The sequence below is a fragment of the Emydura macquarii genome, unplaced genomic scaffold, assembly GCF_026122565.2.
Source record: "Emydura macquarii macquarii isolate MOO-44397 ecotype Brisbane River unplaced genomic scaffold, CSIRO-AGI_Emac_v2 contig_2676, whole genome shotgun sequence".
Lineage (NCBI taxonomy): Eukaryota > Metazoa > Chordata > Testudines > Chelidae > Emydura > Emydura macquarii.
Window position 1 is genome coordinate 8,680,829 of NW_027132813.1, and position 21,976 is coordinate 8,702,804.

Genomic DNA, 21,976 nt, shown 5'->3' on the forward strand with positions numbered 1-21,976 from the left:
TAGAGGAAGATCTAGTAAGATCAATAGATGCTCATGTTCTTGTTTAGCCCTAAAAGCAGGGCTTGAACTGGGGTTTGCGGAGGACAGGGAAGATGCCACATCTAAGCACATTGAGGCAATATTAGTTTACACACTCATCATTGACCATGTTAGTGTCACACTGAGATACTACAGGCTTTCCAACCCACTTTTGCCTGTCTCGCAGCTTCCTTACAGAGTCAAAACAATGTGAGCACAGTAGACTCAGACCAGCACAAAACCACTTCAGCTCTGCTTTTCAGCACCCAAAGAGCACCTGGACCCAGTGTAGTTTAGGTACCCTGTTGTAACATCACTCCAGATAAGCCCCTACTGAGGACTGCCTTCTGAAGTCGTAGTAGATTCTGTAGAAAACACAGTCTCTTTTCATACAGAAGGGGCAGTGTTCTGAGGCTTCCTGGTCATGCTTTTGCTTTAATGACCATTTGCAGTTTTGGATCCACAGTAAATGCTTCTTCGTTAAATCTGAACTCATTGCCAGGCTGCTCTAGAGTTTTCCCATTTGCCTGGGAATAGAAATGAGTGCAGCAGATTCCTTCTGTTTTTCCTTGGTGAGCTGCTAGTGTCGTATAATAACCTAAGATGGCACAAGACAAAATAGCGTACAGCCTCCATGGGCCTGCAGTAGAATTTTATGGGAAAAGAATCCACAAAAATGGGACACGGTGTCTTTCAGATGTAATAAGAGGAGCACGAGGCACATAATAATGGGAGGGTCAGTTATTCAGTCAATTCTTCATTTAAGTTTCTTGCCTCTCCCTCTAGCATTAGCTCACTAGCTTTTCCAAGTCACTTACTGCAACATTTTTGACCTGTGGGCCTGCAAACCACCGCAGCTGCTCTAATACAGCCTGGAACATTTCTGTTTTGTAGGAAGGCAGCTTAGCCACAGCTTTTTTCAGCATCACTTCTACAGAGCTCAGGGTGCAGGCAGCACCAAAGCAAATACCTACAAGGAAGAACAACAGAATTTTTATCAACAGCCAAGGCGTGTGTTTCCCAGGAAAAGGAATTGTGTTTTCCAGAGGAAGGTTCATGAGGCACAACATTTCTTCCATTAAAAATAATTTTTCTCATTCATTCACTAATACCTTTTTTCAAAAAATTTCGACCATTTCTCCTGGCCAAACATGTGCTAAACCATAAAGTCCACCAACAACAGGCACACACACAAGCTGCACACACCAATTACAAACCAACCACAACTATACAAACTACCACTCTTATGTCAGCACTTATTGGGCAACCAAGTGCATCTGGGAATTGCTAATGAGCTACAGAGCCTTTCACTTGAAGGTTGTCAGTTTGACGCACAGGCTGTTGCTATCTAACGGATGTCCCTATCTGAGACGCATCTGATTATTTATTTATATGAGTTGGTAGGCTCAACAAAGAGAGGAAGAACTGCACTGGACCATGGATATTGAACTATGTCTGTTACTCCTAGGGTATGTCTACACTGCAATGGAAGACTGTGCCCCAATCTGGGCTCAAACCTAACTCCCTTGTGACTACACTGCAGTAGTGCTAACCCAGGGCTTGGACCCAGCATCCCAGGAACCTGCAGGGCAGGAGGGTCCGTGCTCAAGTTATGTCGGGATCCAGGATCCAACCCCAATTGCTTTGCAGTGTAGATGCAGCCCCACTTGATTCAGGTCCTGGGAGTCAGCTGGAAGTATCCCACAATTCCATGGGACAGCTTCCTTAAGTCTCTTTACAATCAGCTATCCACTCTATTGGAAATGGAAGCCCCCCCCCCCCCCCTTTGCGAACAGCAGCAGCTCAGGTCAGCATTAACCCATTCTGTTCTAATCACCAATCTCCAAGCACGCTATTAGAGAGCCTTCTGGGTTTGCAATGGAGAGTGAACTGATCAAGCCTTTTGCAAAGCAAGCTGTTTCCTGGTACATGCAGGGCAGGCAGTGAAGTTGTCCCACAGTGCATCATGGTCCTAGGACTAGAGCGGCCACATTTCAGAGTGGGGGTGAAGAGAGGGGCACTAGGGACTCTGGGATATGGTTATTTTGACTTGGGTCTCCACCTTGCAGTGTGGATATTAGAGCCTTAGGTTCAAGAATGGGTTAGAAAAGTCTTAACATAGAGTTAATATACAATGTAAATGCTCAAGTCCAGGACTCCCTACCATGGGTCAGCTGACTCAAGTCCCACTAACCCTGGCTTACATTGCAGTGTAGACATGTCCCTAGAGGTTGAGGCACACTGGCTGGGCAGTGTGTATGGGAAGTTTGCCTTGCTTCTGCCATCCAGATAAACTCAGGACTTCATTCAAATGTGCTATCAATCCAATGTCTGAGAAGCATAATTTTTTAAAATGAAAAATTATGGTCACTTTCAAATTATTTGCTGATATGCAAATTTACCCATTAATTTGCATAAACGTCACACATGGAACTGTTATGAAATTTCTAATATTTTTTCCAGTAATAACCATTCCTGGCTCTTATCACTATCTGTTTGCATCTCTTTACAACGTCTGTGTGCTGTGGCATCTTTGTATTGAAATTCAACTCAGATCTGCCTTCCCCAGTAAAGGCAATCCAATTTGTTAATCTCAGAATGCTAATGAGCAGCTAATGCATGCTTCTCATGCAACTTGTCCTATCGATTTCGGTGCAACTCCTAGAATGAATAAACTGAGCAAATCTGGCCTCAGAAAAGGAGATGGGAATAAAAGAAGGGGGCCCTTCATCACAGTCCCTCCCTTGCACCTTCCCCAAAGACCACACTGGCTGCATAGCATTATGAATAATCTTTACCTACCTTCCTCTGTGTGCTGAACAAAGTTCATTTCAGGGATCCATGCTGGTGCTATTATCACTGGATACAGCATGTTCTTTAACCTCATTTCAATACCTCAAGGAAAAACAAGGCTCCTGAGTTAGATGCTTCTCAGTGAAAAGTAGCATTTCTGTGTAACACAGATCAGTTAGCTTCAGTATCTTATACTCATTATGTAATGGCTTAAAGAGTTTCTGAAGAAGGGCCAATGGTGGCATTTGTGTAATTACATTTTTGGGCTAGAACCCATGAGATTTGTCTCCAACTTTCAATACCCACCAACCTTTTTCCCCAAGAACGAGCTCCTGTACTGCATGTAGCCATTACTGACTCATTGCTATCACCATGTTTGGCTGAATAGCACTTGAAAAATAGGATTAAATATCAGCAGGGGAATTGTTTATGAACTCAAATTGGCTTTGCAAATCTCACTCTCCCTCCCCCTTCCACACAAAAAAGTAAGTGTGAGAGCTCTGCAAACCCTCAAATCCTATGAGGTATACCCAGCCCCCTGGAAAATGGCTGAAAGTTTCAGGACTGGATTCCCCTGAGCACAAGTACATTTCTGGTGTGTCTCTTCCCTTCCTGCAAAAAAATTGCAGTCTGTTTTGTATCCATGTGCAACTTCTTTCCAATAACCCATCAATAACTGGCACAAAGTTAGCACAAAATGTCCACAGATCTGAATGAGCACTTATTTAGCTTGCTACAACAAACAGGAAAAAAGATATTCATGAGACTGAGCTACGTGGAAAGAAGTAAAATCCTCCCTGACATACACTCCAGAAACCACTCCCAGAGATGTTTGACTCAGGCTGTTTTAAGGAAGTCCAAACTGGTTTTGCATCGCGCTTGGGAACACCCCTTCTGTGGATAACTTTAGCAACTTCTAAAACTGAGCCTCAGCTCTTCCTCTTACCAACTTCTGTGTTTCCTACCACAAGCTTGGCATTGGGATACTGGGCCTTGAGCACTATCAGCTCCGCAAGTGTTGTGGGCTGTATCCACATCACACGCTCGCCTTTGAAGCACAGCTGTTTCTGGTGTTTTTCTCTCTGAATCTGAGCAAATAAAATGGGACAGATTCAGATTGTGAAACGTTTCCCTCAGAATCCCTGCCTCTGCTATTTTTTTTCCAGTTCTCCTCATTGCTCACTGCTGTTTATTAGGAAGAGGAAACTGGAGACGATTCAGCCCAATGTCATTGCCGTAGTAACATGAGAACGGCTTACAAATGAAACAGAGGGAGTTGGTGTTGGCATGACCAAACTCAGTGTGATCCTCTTGAAGGAACCAGCAGTGCATTGGCTAATATTGGGTTGGGTCAAGAGGAGCTGCCAGCAGCCATGGAACTAATAACAGCTTTTTAAGCAGAGACAACCCGTGCCTGCCAATAGCGAGGAGGCAGAGTGAGGGCAGCCAGCCACTTTCTGCAGCTTTACTGAGCATGCTCAGTACAAGGCAAGCAGCAAATCTGGGGAGGCATGTGAACCTGCATGCTCCTCCCCCCACACATCACCTCTGGTTTTAAGGATGATTTGTTAAATGTACAGGAGGCTGAGAACACACCCACCCGGTGGACCAAACCATGGGCTATGATGGTGCAATCAGTGTGCAGTGCATCTGCTGGTAGAAAGTCTGCCCAGACAGGGATTGCAGGGGAACAAGCATCCATAATTGTTCCTTCACAGGGTGGGGGGGATGATTGGAGAGGAAGCCCGAGCAGCTCTGACAGTGAGTAGTGTGGAGCGGAAAGTGGCATGGCCAGGGCAGCTAGGGAATGCACTGATTCAGCTTGCCCTGTGTATCCCATGGAAAGCTTCTTCTGGAAGGGCTCTTATGTGAAAGACTGGAATGATGATGCCCGCTCTGGGTCAGCCAGTGTGTCTTGTTTTATTGGTGTCTGTCTTTTACGTTGTAAGCTCCTTGGGGCAAGAGCCATGAAGGTCACTCAAACCCTGTGGGAAAGAATCAGGCCAATGAGCTGCACTGCACTGCTGCATGAGTGCACCTACCAACAACTCTGGAGGGAAGATAGGTTCCTGTGTGGGATCCAAAGGCTGGAATTCAGCTGCGTTGAACAACATGGAGGACACCATTGCCTGTTAAACAAAATGATAGCTCTTTGTTAGCGTATTTCTTTTCTCAGAACAAGAGGACTCAGCTCTGTCTACATGTAACTGGTTCATTTTTCCTTTCTGATCCAATGTGTTTGATTATTTTGTTAAATGATAAACAGTACAACTAACATAGTGGAATGACACAGACAGATGAAACAATGGCCTAGATCTTGAGCTCCCCACTTTTATTTATCTGTCTTTAGTGGGAGTTTGCCTGAATAAACACACAGAGCTTTATTCTGATCTCACTTATACCAATGTTACACTGTTGTAATTGAATAGAATCAATGGTAGCTTTTGCCTGAGCAAGGATCAAATAAAAGCAAAGTGAGGCCTGGTCTACACCAGAAAATTAGGTCAGTTTAACTAAGTCAGTCAAGGTGTGAAAAATCCACACCCTAAGCAGTGTTGTTAAACTGTCCCCATGTTCTTCCATCAAACTAGCAACCATGTCTCGGGGAGATGGATTACCTATGCTGATGGGAGAACCTTTCCTGTTGACATAGGTAGTGTCTATACTGAAGTGCTACACCTGTACTGCTATAGCATTTTAAGTGTAGACAAGCCATCAGTCTCAGGTGCTTTGCCTGAATAAGATCAGAGTAAGGGATAAGGCTTTGGCACACACAAAATAAAACTTGAACTACAAAACAGTAACAACAAAGGATAGTGAAAAGAAAGAAGAGGAGAAATGATAAAGGTCTGGCAAGGCCTTACTTTATTGTCCTCTTTCTCGTTCATGCAGCAACGTGGGTCGTTGACTTTTCTCCCACAACAGCCTCTATCCTTTCCTATCACACAGCAGGCTGGGCCATTGATTCCTCTCGCATGACTCCAATCCTACATGGGCAAAACTTGTTTAGAGAAAAATCTGTTGATTTCAAGCAAGCTAAATAGGTTTGATCCACCAGCAAAAGAAATTGTTCCCCCATTTAGAATTTCTATCATAGAAACAGTGAAATAGGACATGGACAATGCCAAATAACTAGGTCTTTCCCTTTGTCTGATGGCCCCTTACAGTGTGTTCTATATCCAGTTTAATAACTCAAGTAGTGGAGCTTCCACCATCTCCTTTGGGAGATTGCTTCAGTGTCTAATGGGTTTCACAACTACCTATATTTTCCTCTTTAATTTCATCCATTATGCAGAATAATATACATGTACACCATTCTAAATCATTGCTTTATAGCTTGGCATTCACTACCCGTCTAAGGTACGTCCGTAACACTAATCACTGTAGTATCTAGCCGCTCCACTTCTTCATACATCCCCCAGAGGAGACTTTTTAAAAAAGGATCAGTAAAAACTGTATGGCTGTGCTCAGTGCCCCACCCAACTTGGGTAGCAGGTCTGGGAGGAAGGGGTATATTCAGCACTGACATCTCAGCTTAACTCCATTTTCATTTTAGTTTTGCAGTTCATCTGTCATTAAAGTAATTGCCAAATTGGGCTGTATAGCTGTATGTGCCTAGTCATGCATATGTCCCTGTTCATGCACCATAGTTAGGCACCTTTCTATATCATCACACACCCGGGTGATCTGGGAGCTGCTTTGTTTTGCAGGGATGCTATATTATTAAGAGCCTGGGCAAGAGAACTGCAAAAAGAGGCCTACTTACTAGTGACCTAACATGGGACCCCTGCACTGAGCACTCTAGTTAATAAAAGGAGCTAACCAGAGCAACTGCCATTAATGAGCAGCTCTTGTCATGTTTTCAATATGTAACACATGAATAACAGGTTCCAGGGCGGTGTTCAGGATTTGGTTGGGGAGATTGGGGGTGGGGAGGTTGGGTAAACGTATTTCCTTTTTCTCCTAGTTTAGCTGTGTATCTTATCAACAGTTGAACACGCCAGCCTGCTGAATGTCTTCCAGAAATTTGTAATGTTATCTGAGGCTACTTACTTTAGCAAAGGTCCTGTAACCCTCCAGAATGGGTCTGTATCCTGTACAGCGACACAAGTTTCCTGCATGGCCAGTGCAAAGCGGTAAAGGTTAAGAGTCATTCAATCAAGAATTTCTGTGCACAAATGGAAGGCTGATTTTGTGGTTTTGTTCCCCTCAATAACCAGCTCAGCATTAGGCAGAGCTTGTCAGGAAATGGGGGAAGGGAAATTTTGTGACTATTTCTGCACAAAATCCACCTCTCTCTTTTTTTATGGTGAAATTCAAAATTGCAATGAAAATTTTCACTGACACTTCAAATATTTCAAAAACTTCCACTATCTCTATTTAGCATTCAGCTGCTGTGACTGCACATGTCCAATCACTGGTTTTCTAATATCTGGAGCAACTCGGGCTCAGTGTGACCGGTGGCCATTGGGGTGCCAGTTCAACACAAGCCCAGTCCCAGCCCCAGCATTAATTACAACAGCCAAAAGACTGCTCTAACCTACAAAAGAGGAGAATTGGCATAATGGAGTTTTGCTCCTCCATGTCCGTAACCCACGGCACACCCCTTTGTCTGGAGCTGGTGGTTGGTCTCCAAGCTAGCTCTGTCATCTCCATGGGATCTATGCCAGCAAAGAGTCCCACCCCCATAATGGGATTTATTTACTTTGTAAGCTCTTTAGGGCAGAGATCACCTTTTTGTTCTATGTCTGTACAGCACCCAGCACAACGGGGCTCTGGCATACGACTGAGGCACCTATGCACTACTGTAATTAACAACAATGGGAATTCTCCACTGGCTATTTCTGGCCAGAATCTGTTCACTTCACACCCCCTGAGTAATGTAAAGTGAACAGCTCATTCTGGAGAATCTGGGACTTACTCTAATAGTAATTGGCCAGTTTTAAACAATCAAGTTAGGTGTACTCTGTCCCACTTGGGGAAGGAAATGTAGCCAAAATTAAAATCACAAGAATCATGCCTGCAGGGGTTGTTTTGGAATAAGCAATACCTTGCAAAGTCTCTTCGATCGCCTCCATTTCTGGTTCAGGTCTATTGCGAAGTAATGCATACATGGACATGACAATGCCAGGAGTGCAAAAGCCACACTGGGATCCATGGCTTTTAGCTATTCTCTCCTGAGATGAAAAAATTATGAAAACAAACAGCTCTTGTTAACAGCACTACGCTGAATTCCTGACGTCACTAGTCAATGTTTCCTCACATCACTGGGCAGATCCTCCCGAAGGAATTAGTCCATTCAGATGGATTTCAAACAAACAGACTCATGAGATGAACTCATCCTGCAAAATTGGGATCTGGATTTCAAATACCACCCCCTAAATCCTGGCCTACTGACATTGATTTGCCATACAATTCTTTAGGGCCAGGATTTCACCAGAGGAATATTTGAGACCCAAGGTTTTCCATTATAAGGGAATGGCTCCATATCCAGGTTCCATTATAAGATGGGGGCTAGTGGTCAAAATCAGATGTGCCTTTGGATTTCAAACCCTTTTCCCTCAAAGCTTACATGTTTGGATTTTGGGGGCTGGGGAGGTGGTATGGAAAGGAAGGCACTAGCTCTGTTCAGTTGGAGCCACCCAATTGCCCTCCATCTAACTTTAGATCTAAGTGTTCTCTCTTGTTGTTTACCATCCTGGAAAGAATCTATACAAACTGCTAGATATGTGCAGAGGGGAATTTAATTTCCATCTCAAGGGCAGTAAGGAAAAGAAGAAACAACTAGTGCCTCCACACATTATATTGCATTATCTGCAATGTATAATAGTAACACTTTGCATTTCTCTCATAACGTCCATAGCCCTTTGGAAACATTACTCAATTAATCATTAGCAATGCCCCATGTGAGGCAGGTAAATAGTATTATCCCAATGTCATAAGTAGGGAAACTGAGGCACACTGAGTTCCCAAGCAAGGTCACCCAAGAAGGCCAAGGCAGAGCCAATAATAGAATTTAGAATTCCTGGCTCCCAATCGGGGCCATACAGGAGGTTTGGGGGGCCCAGGACAAAATCTGAAACCAAAGCCCCCAACCCTTTCAAAAAAATTGCCATGGAGATGATAGAGTTTAAAGAAGAGGGGAGGGGATGGCTGATAAGAGAGGGTCCAGGCCTGTGGGGTTTCTACCCTTCCCATGAGGACAGGGGGCCTCTACCTGTGTGCAGCCAAGGAGCCACTCCTGGCCCTGCCTCTCCCTCAGCTCTAGGCCCATTGCCAGTGTAAGCGGTATTCCCAACCCGACCCTGCTCCCACCTGTGGGCTCTCAGCATGGTGCATTGCCTCATGTCTGGCACGAAGATGCTGACAGCAGCAACAATGGGATGGAGCCCAGCTGAGGCAGGCGAGTCACTCCCCACACTGTGGATGGCAGGCGCCAAACAGGAGTATCACTGCGACCCTATGCACCATGTCACAATGCCTCTCACTCAACTTTGCCCCAGTTGCCCCTGTGTCAGTTTGGGGGCCCTCTCAAATGGGGGACCTGGGGCAAACCGCCCTTTTTGTCCACTCCAGTTCTTGGGCAGCTCTGCTCCCATCCTGTGCTTCAGCCACAAGATCAGGCTTCTCCAATCCTGGTGTAGGGCTTGGATCACTATGATGTTCTGCCCCAAAGCAAGAGTACTAGTAATGTAGCCAGAATGACACCTAATATCATGTTTGCTTACAACAGCAAGCTACAATATGGAAATGTGAGTAGGTGCCATTCCCACTGCCAGCAAAGTCTACACACACTGTCTAAGGTGAAACTCACACCCCCTGGGCTATGGCTTTATTAACGTGGTAAGTAAGAACACCACAAGCTAAACCTCAGCCCAAGTATTCCTCCCAGCATATGCTGTTCCAAGGATTCCTCCAGTAGAAGCTCTCAGTCCCAGGCCTGTGGTCCCACTGTCCAAGGAACTATTACCACCTCCCTTATATCTAGGGTAGAGCTAACACGCCAGGAGTCCCCAAGGGGTCAGCAGAATGCAGCATCTCAACAGGTGTTAGAAGCCTGTGCTAACAGGGTCAGTCCACAAAGGAGGCCTGCCACCCTATTAAAAAAAGGTTACATTGGGTTAAAACTTAACAGCAGAGACAGCTCACCTGGACGGGATGCAATCTTGTCTTTGTGCTTCCGATGCCTTCAACAGTAGTTACTGCTAAATGATGCAATGCGCAGATGGGGAATAGACAAGCATTTACGGAGAAGTGGCTAGAATCATAAATTAAGGTCACTTCATTTGTAAAATCATTTGCCAGTGGTGCTCAACAAAGGAAACAAGGAATCATGAGGCTTGCCTGCTTTACGACCTCTAATATATACAGTTGCAATTCCAGGCAGTCTGTTTATGACAAGCAAATGAGCTAAAGAAAGGCAATGTTGTCTGTGACAAAACCCTGGAGTAATGACAGCTCCACTCAGGCAAAGCAGAGTCCTTGTAAGTCTGAAAGTCTCAGGGACATATTTAGGTCTTCTTCATTGGATGAGAAGGGCCAAGTGGAAATTTCCAAATGCATCTTTTGGTGCATAATGCACCTCTAAAAGGGACTCAGATGCCATGGTGATGGCTGTAGCATACAAAGCTAAATAAGACAGGATAGACTGGACATATTTATTAACAACCAGCCAAATCCTGCAGCCCAAACTCAAGCAAAACTCCCACTGATTACACCTGAGCAAGAACTGCAGGATTTGGTCCAGTAGTAACAGCACTAATCCTTCTCAAAGTACTTATAAACATTAAACTAATTAGTCCTCACAACATCTCTGTAGGCAGTTTAAATGAGTATATTGCAAATATGGAAACAGAGGCAGAGATGTTAAATGACTTGCCGAAGGCCATATATGAGAGCTGGGAATAATAATTTAGGAGTCCCTGGCTTTCAGCCCTGTGCTCAGACAGCTCAGACACACCTCCTTTAGGTGGTAAACAAAGTGAAAAATGTCTCTGCTTAAAGATGAAAACAAATGAGTAGCCAGAACTTTTCTCAGAATTAGCTCTCATGATTCCTGCAGCCTGGGTAGTCCTAATAAATAAATATTCTGACTGCTAGGGGATGATTGAAGGGATTTATTAATGACACTATACTTTTTCCTCTTTTGGTCACACTTTAAGAGTGACCAAGAAGTCATTTCCTTGTTATAGATGCTCAGCAATCCATGTTAAAATACCTATGGGCATTTTCACTACTATTTTCCATAGAAAGAATAATCACTGTTTAACTTCTTCTCGGTATGATTTCTTTGCTTAGCTCCGCAAACGATCAAGAACCGAGAATGACATAACTCCACGTGCCAAATAGAAAGATTTGTTTGCAGCTTAAATGGATATCTGCAGATACAGTGGATATCGACAGACAAACAGAAGCCAGATGATTCCAGAAATGTAACAGTAATAAAGATCCTTGCAAGGTAATTGTCATTTTATTCTTGCCAGGGCAAAAGTTGCATTACAAAAGGAGAATGCTACATTAGGATTATAAGGGTTACCATATCAGGAAAGACCATCTAAGATGACATCTGGTCTGTCACAGGAGCCTATAATTCACATGCTTCAAGGCAAGATGTAAAATTCCATAAGAATGTGCAATACTGTTGGTGGAAATAACTTCTTGTATCAGCTGAATTTATGTCCTGAAATAGGGATTGAGGCTTTGGCAGACACATAACATTATATAACAACATGTTTTAAATAATAAACAATGCTGCATCCCAAAGACAAAAACTTGGATTTGTTACTATTTTCACTACCATGTCAGTTTAGATGTTCAGCTTGCAAAGGATACATGATTTTATTCTGGAAGTTGTCAAACTTGGATATCATAACAGTGCAAGCACCACACCCACCTTCTCCACAGCCAAGTTTAGTTCCACATAGTCCCACTAAGAGAACAAGGATTAAGGAAAATACAGAAGCATAGCAATAGTCCGGCAAATATATAGCCCACAACTCTTTTACAGCCCAAGTTTTCAAAAAGGATCAGTCTAACCTCCAAAGGTTCTGGCTGAAAACAGAGTTCCTAATTTGGGGCATTTAGTGCACTGGATGAGGTACATCACAAGTTGTAATAGGCATGTATAGGACCCATGGATCTTGAAAGGTGTGTTATGGTGGGTGTTGATCATCATAGTAGTGGAAATATGTCTGTAGGTTTTGCATCTATTGTTCTGGCAGGGTCTAGTGCCACTTTGAGTTGGTGGGTCCTGGTCTGTAGGGAGCTTGCTTCTGATGATGAGCGTGACAAGGTTGGGGGGGCAGGGGGGTTTGAAGGCCAGAAGAGGGAATTCTGGAAAGATCTGTTTCAGGATGTGGTCCCCATCAAATATGGGTTACCACATATGGGTTCCAGTGTGAGGCAGTAAGTGACATCTAAGTTTGTGTGGTCATTGTGGGGGAGGAGGGATTCGGTACTAAAGCAGGTTCTACCAAGGTATATGTATGTTTATGTACCCACTTCTGAGATTTTGACACCAATACAAATATGTGGAACAAGTGAGCAAAAACGTAGATGCTGGCACACACAAACACAGATAACCTGAGGAAATTAAGTCAGCAAAAATATAGCTAGCCAATTTTAGTCATACAGATTTAAAGCCCAATTTTCAAAATTTGTTTCTGATGGTCAAATTCAGGAGTCTAGAAATAACATAACTAAAAAGAGTTGATGAAAACAGAAGTTCTCTCCTATGAGTGCAATAGGTATGGAGATTCATGGATAACAACAGGAATTAAAAGTCAGTTTATTACACATACAGAAAGATTAATATACATGAGTGACTACAGTGTCACACATACAAAAAAGTCCATTAGTGCCTGTGCAAAAATAAACGTGTTCTTATTTCCTGGGGCTGTATTATGTTTTCCATGGGAACCCCTCCTACAAAGGGTCCTAGGGCAAACATGGCCAAAGGAAGTCCCTGCTAGTTTAGTTCTAATGGAACCAGAGGAGGGAGGTGCTGGGAGCCACAGCCAGTGGAGAGGCACACAGGGACTCACCAGGTGCATGGGCTGCCCCAGGGCCTCATCCACAGGGGTGGAGAGAATCTCCTATACCTCACAATAAGATGATATGGGAGAAATCTACAAGAGAATCCTAGCTATGATTTTCTCCCTTCAGTCAGTTTTTGCTCAGTTTGAATTTCACCCTGAGGGTATATTGCGTCCCCCCAGGACACAGCAGTCTTAACGCAGGGCACAGTCCTATAAAGCATTTCTACACTGAAATCCCATTAACCTCAATAGGAGTTTCTTGCACAGAGAGAACTTGCAGCATCAAGCTCTTTGTTTTTAATCCATGAAAAATGCCCACTGAAGCCCAGAAACATATTAGGGCTTTCCATATCATCCACAAAATTATCTCATTTTACAAGAGGTATGTCAGAAGCCAAATTTTTGCAAATCTCTAGGATGAGAGGTGCTATGTCAAAATCAGATATTATTTATAATTATTTATCATTGTTTATGGTGAACTAGATCTGGCACTGAAGAGGGAAACTGATCTGATTTTCAAGGAGAAACCGTGTTTTGTTGGAGTAAATACATGGCTGTGCTGAGTCTTGCTCCTCCACTATTGAAGTCCATGGTACATTGACTTTAATGGGAGCAGGCTTGGGCCCTTTCATAATAATGTTATTAAGGTTCCCACTGGAATTTTCATGAAACTGCTTATCTCTGCAGAACTATGCATCTGCTAGTCCATGGGGCTGGATGCAATGCATCCAAGGGTGCTGAGGGAGTTGGCTGATGTGACTGCAGAGCCATTGGCCATTATCTTTGAAAACATGTAGCAATTGGGGGAGGTTCTGGACAATTGGAAAAGTGAAAATCTAGTGGCCATCTTCAAAAAAGGGAAGGAGGAGGAGCCGGGGAACTACAGACTTGTCAGCCTCACCTCAGTCCCCAGAAAAATTATGGAGCAGGTCCCCAAGGAATCCATTTTGAAGCACTTGGAAGAGAGGAAGGTAATCATGAACAGTCAACATGGATTCACCAAGGGCAAGTCATGCCTGACCAACCTGATTGCTTTCTATGATGAGATGACTGGCTCCGGGAATGTGGGGAAAGCAGTGGACGTGATATACCTTGACTTTAGCAAAGTTTTTGATATGGTCTCCCACAATATTCTTGCCAGCAAGTTACAGAAGTATGGGTTGGATGAATGGATGATAAGGTGCATAGAAAGCTGGCTAGAGCATCGGGCTCAATGGGTAGTGATCAACAGCTTGGTGTCTAGTTGGCAGCCAGTAACAAACGGAGTGCCCCAGGGGTCGGTCCTGGAACCAGTTTTGTTCAACATCTTCATTAATGATCTAGATGATGGGGTGGATTGCACCTTCAGCAAGTTTGCAGATGACACTAAGCTAGCGAGAGTGGTAGATACCCTGGAAGGTAGGGACAGGATACAGAGTGACCTAGGCAAATTGGAGGATTGGGCCAAAAGAAATCTGATGAGGTTCAGCAAGGAGAAGTCCAGAGTCCTACACTTAGGACAGAAGAATCCCTTGCACTGCTACAGACTGGGGACCAACTGGCTAGACAGCAGTTCTGCAGAAAATGACCTGGGGGTTACACTGGACAAGAATATGAGTCAACAGTATGCCCTTATTGCCAAGAAGGCTAATAGCATGTTGGGCTGCATTAGTAGGACCAGTGCCAGCAGATTGAAGGAAATGATTATTCCCCTCTATTTGGCACTGGTGAGGCCACATTTGGAGTATTGTGTCCAGTTGTGGGCCCCCCATACAAGAAAGATGTGGTCAAATTGGAGAGAGTCCAGTGGAGGGCAACAAAAATTATTAAGGGACTGAAGCACAAGACTTATGAGGAGAGGCTGAGGGAACTAGTCTTTTTTAGTCTACAGAAGAGAAGAGTGTGGAGGGATTTGATAGCAGCCTTCAACTACCTGAAAGGGGATTCCAGGGAGGATAGAACTAGGCTGTTCTCAGTGATGGCAGATGACAGAACAAGAAGCAATGGTCTCAAGTTGCAGTGGGGGAGGTCTAGGCTGGATATTAGGAAAAACGTTTCACTAGGAGGGTGGTGAAGCATTGGATGGTGTTACTTAGAGAGATGGTGGAATCTCCATGCTTAGAGGTTTTTAAGGCTCAGCTTGACAAAGCCCTAGCTGGGGTGATTTATTTGGGTTTGGTCCTGCTTTGAACAGGGGGTTGGACTAGATGACCTTCTGAGGTCTCTTCCATTCCTAATGTTCTGTGATTCTATGCTAAAGCAGAGTACAGCTGTTTCATGGAAATCCACCGAGGCAGAATCTAAGGATTTTCTCCACCAATGTCACAAACAGGATGGGCGTGAAAGCTCCCCAATGATCCAGAATTCATTGTGTAGACTTTCCATAAACTCTGGATATTTAAGTAAATAACAGAATCAGTAGCTTTCCAAAGGAATATAATCATCCAAAAACATTAAATTATTTGAATTAGACCTTAACAAGCTCAAACACATAGTACCAAATGGTGACTGTTCATGCACAGGAGAGCAAGGAGACAGAGAGGACACAGCAGATGTCTTCCCCCACTCCTTGTGCACCCAGGCTGCATCCAGACAGAATACTGCTGTTAGCTCTCCTCGAGCACAAGCAGGTTAATGCCCTACATCCAGAAATGAAAATGGCTAATGTGTTCCCTCCCCTAAACCCTGTGCACCTGCCAGAATGTGACAGCAAGCCTGGGGTAAATGCACACTATATCTTTGTAAAGGACATATGGTCTAAGTTCGGAATCTCTTTGTACTGATGGCTTTGATGTATTGAAACAGAAATGGAAACAGCCTTAATTTGTAAGAAAGAGGAAATTGCTACATAGCATATATATGAGCAGAAAGGAACTGTTCTCTCAATTTTATTTATTTTGGACAATTCTCCCTTCCTGTCATATTTTGAATCATTAGCAACTATCGGAGGCCGCCCTTCCGAGTGCTAGTTAGATTTGATGCTGCTTAATTTAGATGAGCTGTCCAAATAATACCAACCTGCATGCAGCTCTCCCCCCCTGGAAACACTGTCTGATTAGGGTTTGATAGATAGATAGCAACAACAAACAATGATGAAATGCCATAACCATTTGAAACCTTATACACTTCTTCCTGACATTGGATACACTTTCTGCGTAGATAGGTTAGTAAAGTTGTTTCTGGGTCCACATTTTTTTCCAACACCTGAAAGAGAAGTATTGTAAAACATATAATCAAGATTTATGTGTCTAATGAGACATACAGACTCTGAAGATGAACTTCAGTCCTGGTGCAACTCTGTTCAAATCAATGGTATTACACCACTGAACTTTGTTCCTTCTCCCACTGCCTATCACTTTTAAGATCTGTTTATATAGCACAAGAGAGATCAGGAAAGTAAAATGTCCTAAAAACAGGGTTAGCAGCAGACTTAGGAGGGACAAAGCACTGGGCATTTTGGAGTTTACCCCATTATCTCTCCTGCAGAAGCCCTGATCCAAATACCATGTTCTAATAACTTTGGATGTGTGTAATCAAACACTGTTAGTGATGTAAGAACCATAAGTATTTCAGAGGTTTGGTTCACATGAGCAAAGAAATGTTAAGTGACGCAAAGTTCAGGATTGTCTGAATCAGGATTTCGGTTCATACTCATCTCTAATAGTTAACTAATACTCACTTAAACCCAAATGCTGACCCTAGAAAGTTATTTATTAAGGTAACAAGCTGTTTAATTCTTGTTGGATCTGGGGATACAACCTAAGATTTTGACTTGTCATGAAATTTATCTGGCTTCTTTTTTAATGTTATATTAATAGTTGTTACATTAATAACCATCTTAAAACTGGAAATGGGAGGTTTTGGTGTGTAGGAATCTTAATCTGCACAGTGTGAGTCAACTCAGACTTGATTGTTAATAATCTATTTTATTAGATTTAAAACTAGGTTTTACTTGAACCTTCTTCCTGAGGTCAGAAATCAAAGTTCTTTATTGTTTTCTTCTGGCCTGTAGGGCTTGTTTTGCTCCTTCAGTATTAATAGAGCATCAAGACTCATTTCCAATAAAACTCTGTAATAGAATGTGATAATGTGTTCTTGACTCTTATAACGTAGAAGTCCTAAGTACAATAGATACAGATTAATTAAGATAACCTCTCCCAGTTTTGAAAGGCAAATTGAAGCAAAGTACAGTTTTGTAACTTTCTTCCTACAAGATAAGGAAGGACTTATCTATAGACCTCTGTACTTTCAGCTTTTTCCCATAAGGCCTACATTTCTAGAACTGGATGATTAAAGCACTCCTGCAAAACGTAACTGGGCAGCTGTTACATAGAATCATAGACTCATATCCAGCTTCTTATCCACTGTGTCCCCCAGGTCCTTTTCTGCAGAACTGCTGCCTAGCTTGTCTCGGTCCCCAGTCTGTAGCTGTGCATGGGATTCTTCCTTCCTAAGTGGAGGACTCTGCACTTCTCCTTGTTGAAACTCAACACATTTCTTTTGGCCCAATCCTCCAATTTTTCTAGGTCACTCTGTATCCTATCCCTACCTTCTAGGGTATCCACCACTCCCCCTAGCTTAGTGTCATCTGCAAACTTGCTGAAGGTGCAATCTACCCCATCCTCCAGATCATTAATGAAGATGTTGAAAAAAACTGGCCCCAGGACCGACCTCTGGAGCACTCTGCTTGTGACTGGATGCCAGCTAGACATGGAGTCATTGAACACTACCCATTGAGCCCGATGATCTAGCCAGCTCTCTATCCATTTTATAGTCCATTCATCCAACCTATACTTCTTTCACTTGCTGATAAGAATACTGTGGGAGACTGTATAAAAAACTTTGCTAAAGTCAAGTCCACCGCTTTCCCCACATAACAGACACCCAGCACGACACATACAGCTCCTATTTTTGTGGCCAAAAAACAGATAATTTGCCAGTCAAATGGACACTAGCACTCACCACTATTGAAATCTTTGCAAATATTATCTTTTCAAGTAACTGGCATTACAGAGGTGTTTGCAGCATTCCCCTGAAAGTATATTAAGGATGGGATTACCTTAAATATCTCGGTAATGGTGACTACTTTCAAGGACAAATTTGCAAAGATTTTAATGGCATCAGTGTGAAGGTGCATAGCAACCTGTTTTCTACACGTGATCGGGGAAAGAAAAGAAACATACTTGTGAAGTCATATTTTCGTTCACACGTTTCTGAGCCTTTCAGGTCATGTTGGGATCAAATTTAAATAATAAGATGCACAGAGCTGGTGCGTATTGTAACATATTTATTAAATATTTTAAAAATCCTACATTAGTGCAAAATTAAGTTATAATCACACAAAAGTCCAGAATTTCAGAGTTCAGATTCCCAGAGCAAATCAGGCCTCTTGGGACTATTTTTTCCACACAATGCTAGTTATAATAGCTGAATGTATATGCCAAGACATCTGACTCTGAATTTCCTGATTTTTCTGGGATTCTAATTCTAGACTCATCACTGTAACATTATGAAGGAAGGGGATGGCATCTCATTACCTTGATTTGTTTTTTTAAATAAGCATTTAATCAAAAATGCACCTATATTCCAGCACACCAGATATTCCAGTGTGCTCTGTTCCACAGTGCTACTAAGCAATTGCTGAAACTTAGAGGTGAAATTCATCCCCCACGTGTGTACACACACACACACACACACACACACACACCCAAGTAAACAGGCTGCTAGTCTTTGTGTGATAACTTGCTCTGGTGAGTAGGGGCATAGAATCCCCTCTCCCAACCTGGGCATACTGTGCATGGCTGCAGTGCATCCCCACCAGGACTGCTATTCTCGCCTCCCGCAGCTAATGGCTCCATTCCACCTACATGTGGAATGGAGGCTAAAGGAAACACATTATGTAGTCCCCTCTACAGCGGGTAGGTGATAAACAGGCATTCCTATGCAGCAGTATCAATAGGCAGGGCTACCACATTGTCTCCTGTGGACAAAAGACCTTCCACAGGCCCTCAGTAAGTGTACAAGTTTCACCCTAGAAATCTGTTCCAGGATAAATTGTACCTCCTAGTGTGCTTATTTCACTAATGAGAAAGGGAACTGCTTCTGTGCAGAATATCAATTTCAGATCATTCTGAGAATTACTATTATCAAATCACATTATTGTCAAGCACAGCAAAATCCTCTCGGTGGAATATGCAAATGCCCAGCCTGACCCTTTCAAGCAAAGCTCTTTTTGAGTTATCCAGGCATAAAAATAAGCCACTGGACTATTTTCATAATGACTGAAACATACTGGGTTTTTTCCTTCTTCAGTAAACCCAAAATGACCAAAGAGGTTTTCTTGAGACTTTCCTAAAAATATCCAATTCTGGACCAAGAATAAACTTGAGAAGTCTCACCATAAATTGCCAGTATTTGGGAAGTTGCAAATGACTGAAAATATGGGCTATTCAACAAAGCACTTAAGCAACGAAGCATAAATTCCATGAAAGTTAAATCTTTGCCATGTTGGGGCCCCAGAATGGAAGTGGCTTCTCAACATAGGATCAAACATGGAAGGTCCTGGGCACCCACACCGCACCTTCTGTTCAAGTCAACAGACCAGACTTACTTCTATCGTCGTAAATCAGCATGAACTCCAGTGTAGTTAATGGCATTGCACAAATATAAAACTAGTGTCAGTAAGCGTATCAGGCCCAAGGGAGCTATGGGTGCTCAGTAACACTCAGCATCAAAACCAGGGCTTGAATCAGATCACACACTGGTGTAAGTCAGGAATGACTTCATTGCATTCAATAGAATCTGATGGGTTAAAACTGCTGTGCGATCAGAACGAGGCCCCTCTTGTTGGCCCTGCCTTATAACAATGCTGTGAACACTGTTAATCTATAACTACATGAATGTATTACTGTTATTTTTGTCCTCTTCAGGTCCTCCCTCCAATAGTTTGTTAAGCTCATTTGTATCGTCCCTAATTGGATTTTCAACTCTTTGGATGGAGATGTCTATGTATGTGTTGCACAGTGTGTAGCCATTATAGGACCCCAATACTCATTCTGTCTGTCTGCTTAGGTACTTGACCCTTCTAATTGTACCTGAGTACTTCACACATACTCCTGTATAGTGCAAAATGAAATAATCCCATTGATTTCAATGGAAGTGGGATCAACCCCTTAAAATTACAGTTCCAATAAACAACAGAAAGGGAGTGCCACTAAGTTCTCTGCTGACTCAGTCCTTCTGCTGTGTTAGGTCTTTACACACCTACATAAGCAACCTCGTGATCAGCCCTTATTTCCAACCAGAGAATAAAGAATGATTTCTGCCAGAACACTCTACACAAAACCTCAGCTCCCCTCATACATTGGGTAGGCTCAGGTCCACATTCAGAGCCAAAGCTCATGGCTCAGCTCCACTCTTTGTAAGAGGTGCAAACCAGAATTCTGACTTCAAACATCCCTGAAATCTTGGGAAACTTTGGATCCAAATCCAGACTGGGAATCAAACTCACAACTCAGCCCCATTTCTAGTTGAGATAGGGTCAAATCCTGCCCTCATCCATAGCCAATTAACTCCACAGCACACAGCCTTGTTATGTGAACATTGGGATGGTAAGAATCCTGCCCGAGGGATGCAGAACAACAGCGCAGTCACTTCTGCAGCCTCTGAACCAGGAAAGGATACAGCATATTCTCTCTATGATGAAGAAAGGCCAGTGAATCCATGTACTGATTCTCTGGCCCAGTCCCAACTTCTGCCCTGATTTATCCCTGCCCCACTCCCAAACCCCAGACTTCTCCTGAGCAGAGCGCAAGAAAGCTCTGTAGTTCTGTGCTCACAATGCACAGTGGGTGCACACCTCTATGTGGCTTCCCATGACGCTAGTCTCTGGGCAGTAGTACTGCACTGGTCTCATTGTACCTATGGCTATAGAAAGAGGAGCAAAGTTTGCCCCATATTGAACATGGATATAGGTAAATTCTATTGAGAGTGCAGTAGGGTGGCCGTCTTGACCTGTTCCAATGCCTTGCAGGATGCAGAACGCAATCCTGGTTAGAGTAAAACCTCTACAGAGTGAAGGGATGCTGTGAAGAACTGAATTCACTGTTCAAACTCCTCCACTGTATGGAGGAATCACCACCCACCTCTGAAATACAGGGACTTCTTGGGTGATCATTGGTATCTGATCTGTGCAATGTATGTGTTTTTATTAGTGCAATACCAGTTGCTTAATTTTGATTGTAAAATGCATTCCAGTTTTTTAAATGGAGATGGGATGAATGTTTAACTTGAATTCAATTTGTTATTGCATACTTCAAAGCACAGTCATAATCATTCTTGAATACATATATGTACATTATATACATATGTCTTCAGCAGCCTTTTTCATATCTGCTTTGATTATTCAAACTGTTTCAAGTAATTACATAAAATTAGTGCATATCTTTACTTTTATGGTAAAGTAGCTTTCTAAGAAATGCTATAGAAGTGCAGTGAATTATTATCACAAATATGAAAATGATTTGAAAGCTCTGCTAATTATATATTTTGCTTTGTTACTGTGACTTATTCTTTTGCTTTGTGACTTTATTATCACTGACTAAGAGTAGTGGCATTAATTAAATATTTATATATATATATATAAAACATTTGCACCATCTGCCTCTCTTAAATGATTCACATTATTATTTGATTAATGCCACTACTCTTAGTCCATAGTAATAAAGTCACAAAGCAAAAGAATAAGCCAGAAAGTCACAGTAACTATTCCTTCTATTATAAGAACATAAGAATGGCCATATCGGGTCAGACCAATGGTGCCTCTAACCCAGTACCCTGTCTGCCAACAGTGGCCAGTGCCAGGCATTTCAGAGGGAATGAACAGAACAGGGCAATTATCAAGTGATCCATCCCGTTTCCTAGTCCCAGGTTCTGGCAGTCAGAGGTTTAGGGACATCCAGAGCATGGGTTTTCATCCCTGATCATCTTGTCCAATAGTCATTGCGAGACCTACCTTCTATGAACTTATCTAATACTTTTTAAAAATCAGTTATACTTCTGACTTTCACAACATCCCCTCACAACAAGTTCCACAGGTTAACTGTGCATTTGTAAAGTAGTACTTCCTTATGTTTGCTTTAAACCTGCTG

General features: G+C 42.9%; 1 protein-coding gene across 7 annotated transcripts in view; it reads right to left on the bottom strand.

Moving 5' to 3' along the window:
• Window positions 1-21,976, bottom strand: part of XDH (xanthine dehydrogenase) — a 72,369-nt gene that overhangs the window by 43,296 nt on the left and 7,097 nt on the right. For all 7 annotated transcript variants that reach the window (XR_010922964.1, XM_067564825.1, XM_067564829.1 and 4 more), the window contains exons 3-12: window positions 15,974-16,031; window positions 11,644-11,740; window positions 9,961-10,069; window positions 7,862-7,988; window positions 6,865-6,926; window positions 5,676-5,798; window positions 4,854-4,940; window positions 3,758-3,899; window positions 2,821-2,913; window positions 837-988 (exon numbers count right to left, since the gene is read on the bottom strand). Coding sequence is in view for 6 of the 7 variants with exons in the window: in XM_067564825.1 (XP_067420926.1) it covers window positions 837-988; window positions 2,821-2,913; window positions 3,758-3,899; window positions 4,854-4,940; window positions 5,676-5,798; window positions 6,865-6,926; window positions 7,862-7,988; window positions 9,961-10,069; window positions 11,644-11,740; window positions 15,974-16,031 (1,050 nt within the window). In the remaining variant the exon portion in view is untranslated. The remainder of the gene's footprint in view (window positions 1-836; window positions 989-2,820; window positions 2,914-3,757; window positions 3,900-4,853; window positions 4,941-5,675; window positions 5,799-6,864; window positions 6,927-7,861; window positions 7,989-9,960; window positions 10,070-11,643; window positions 11,741-15,973; window positions 16,032-21,976) is intronic.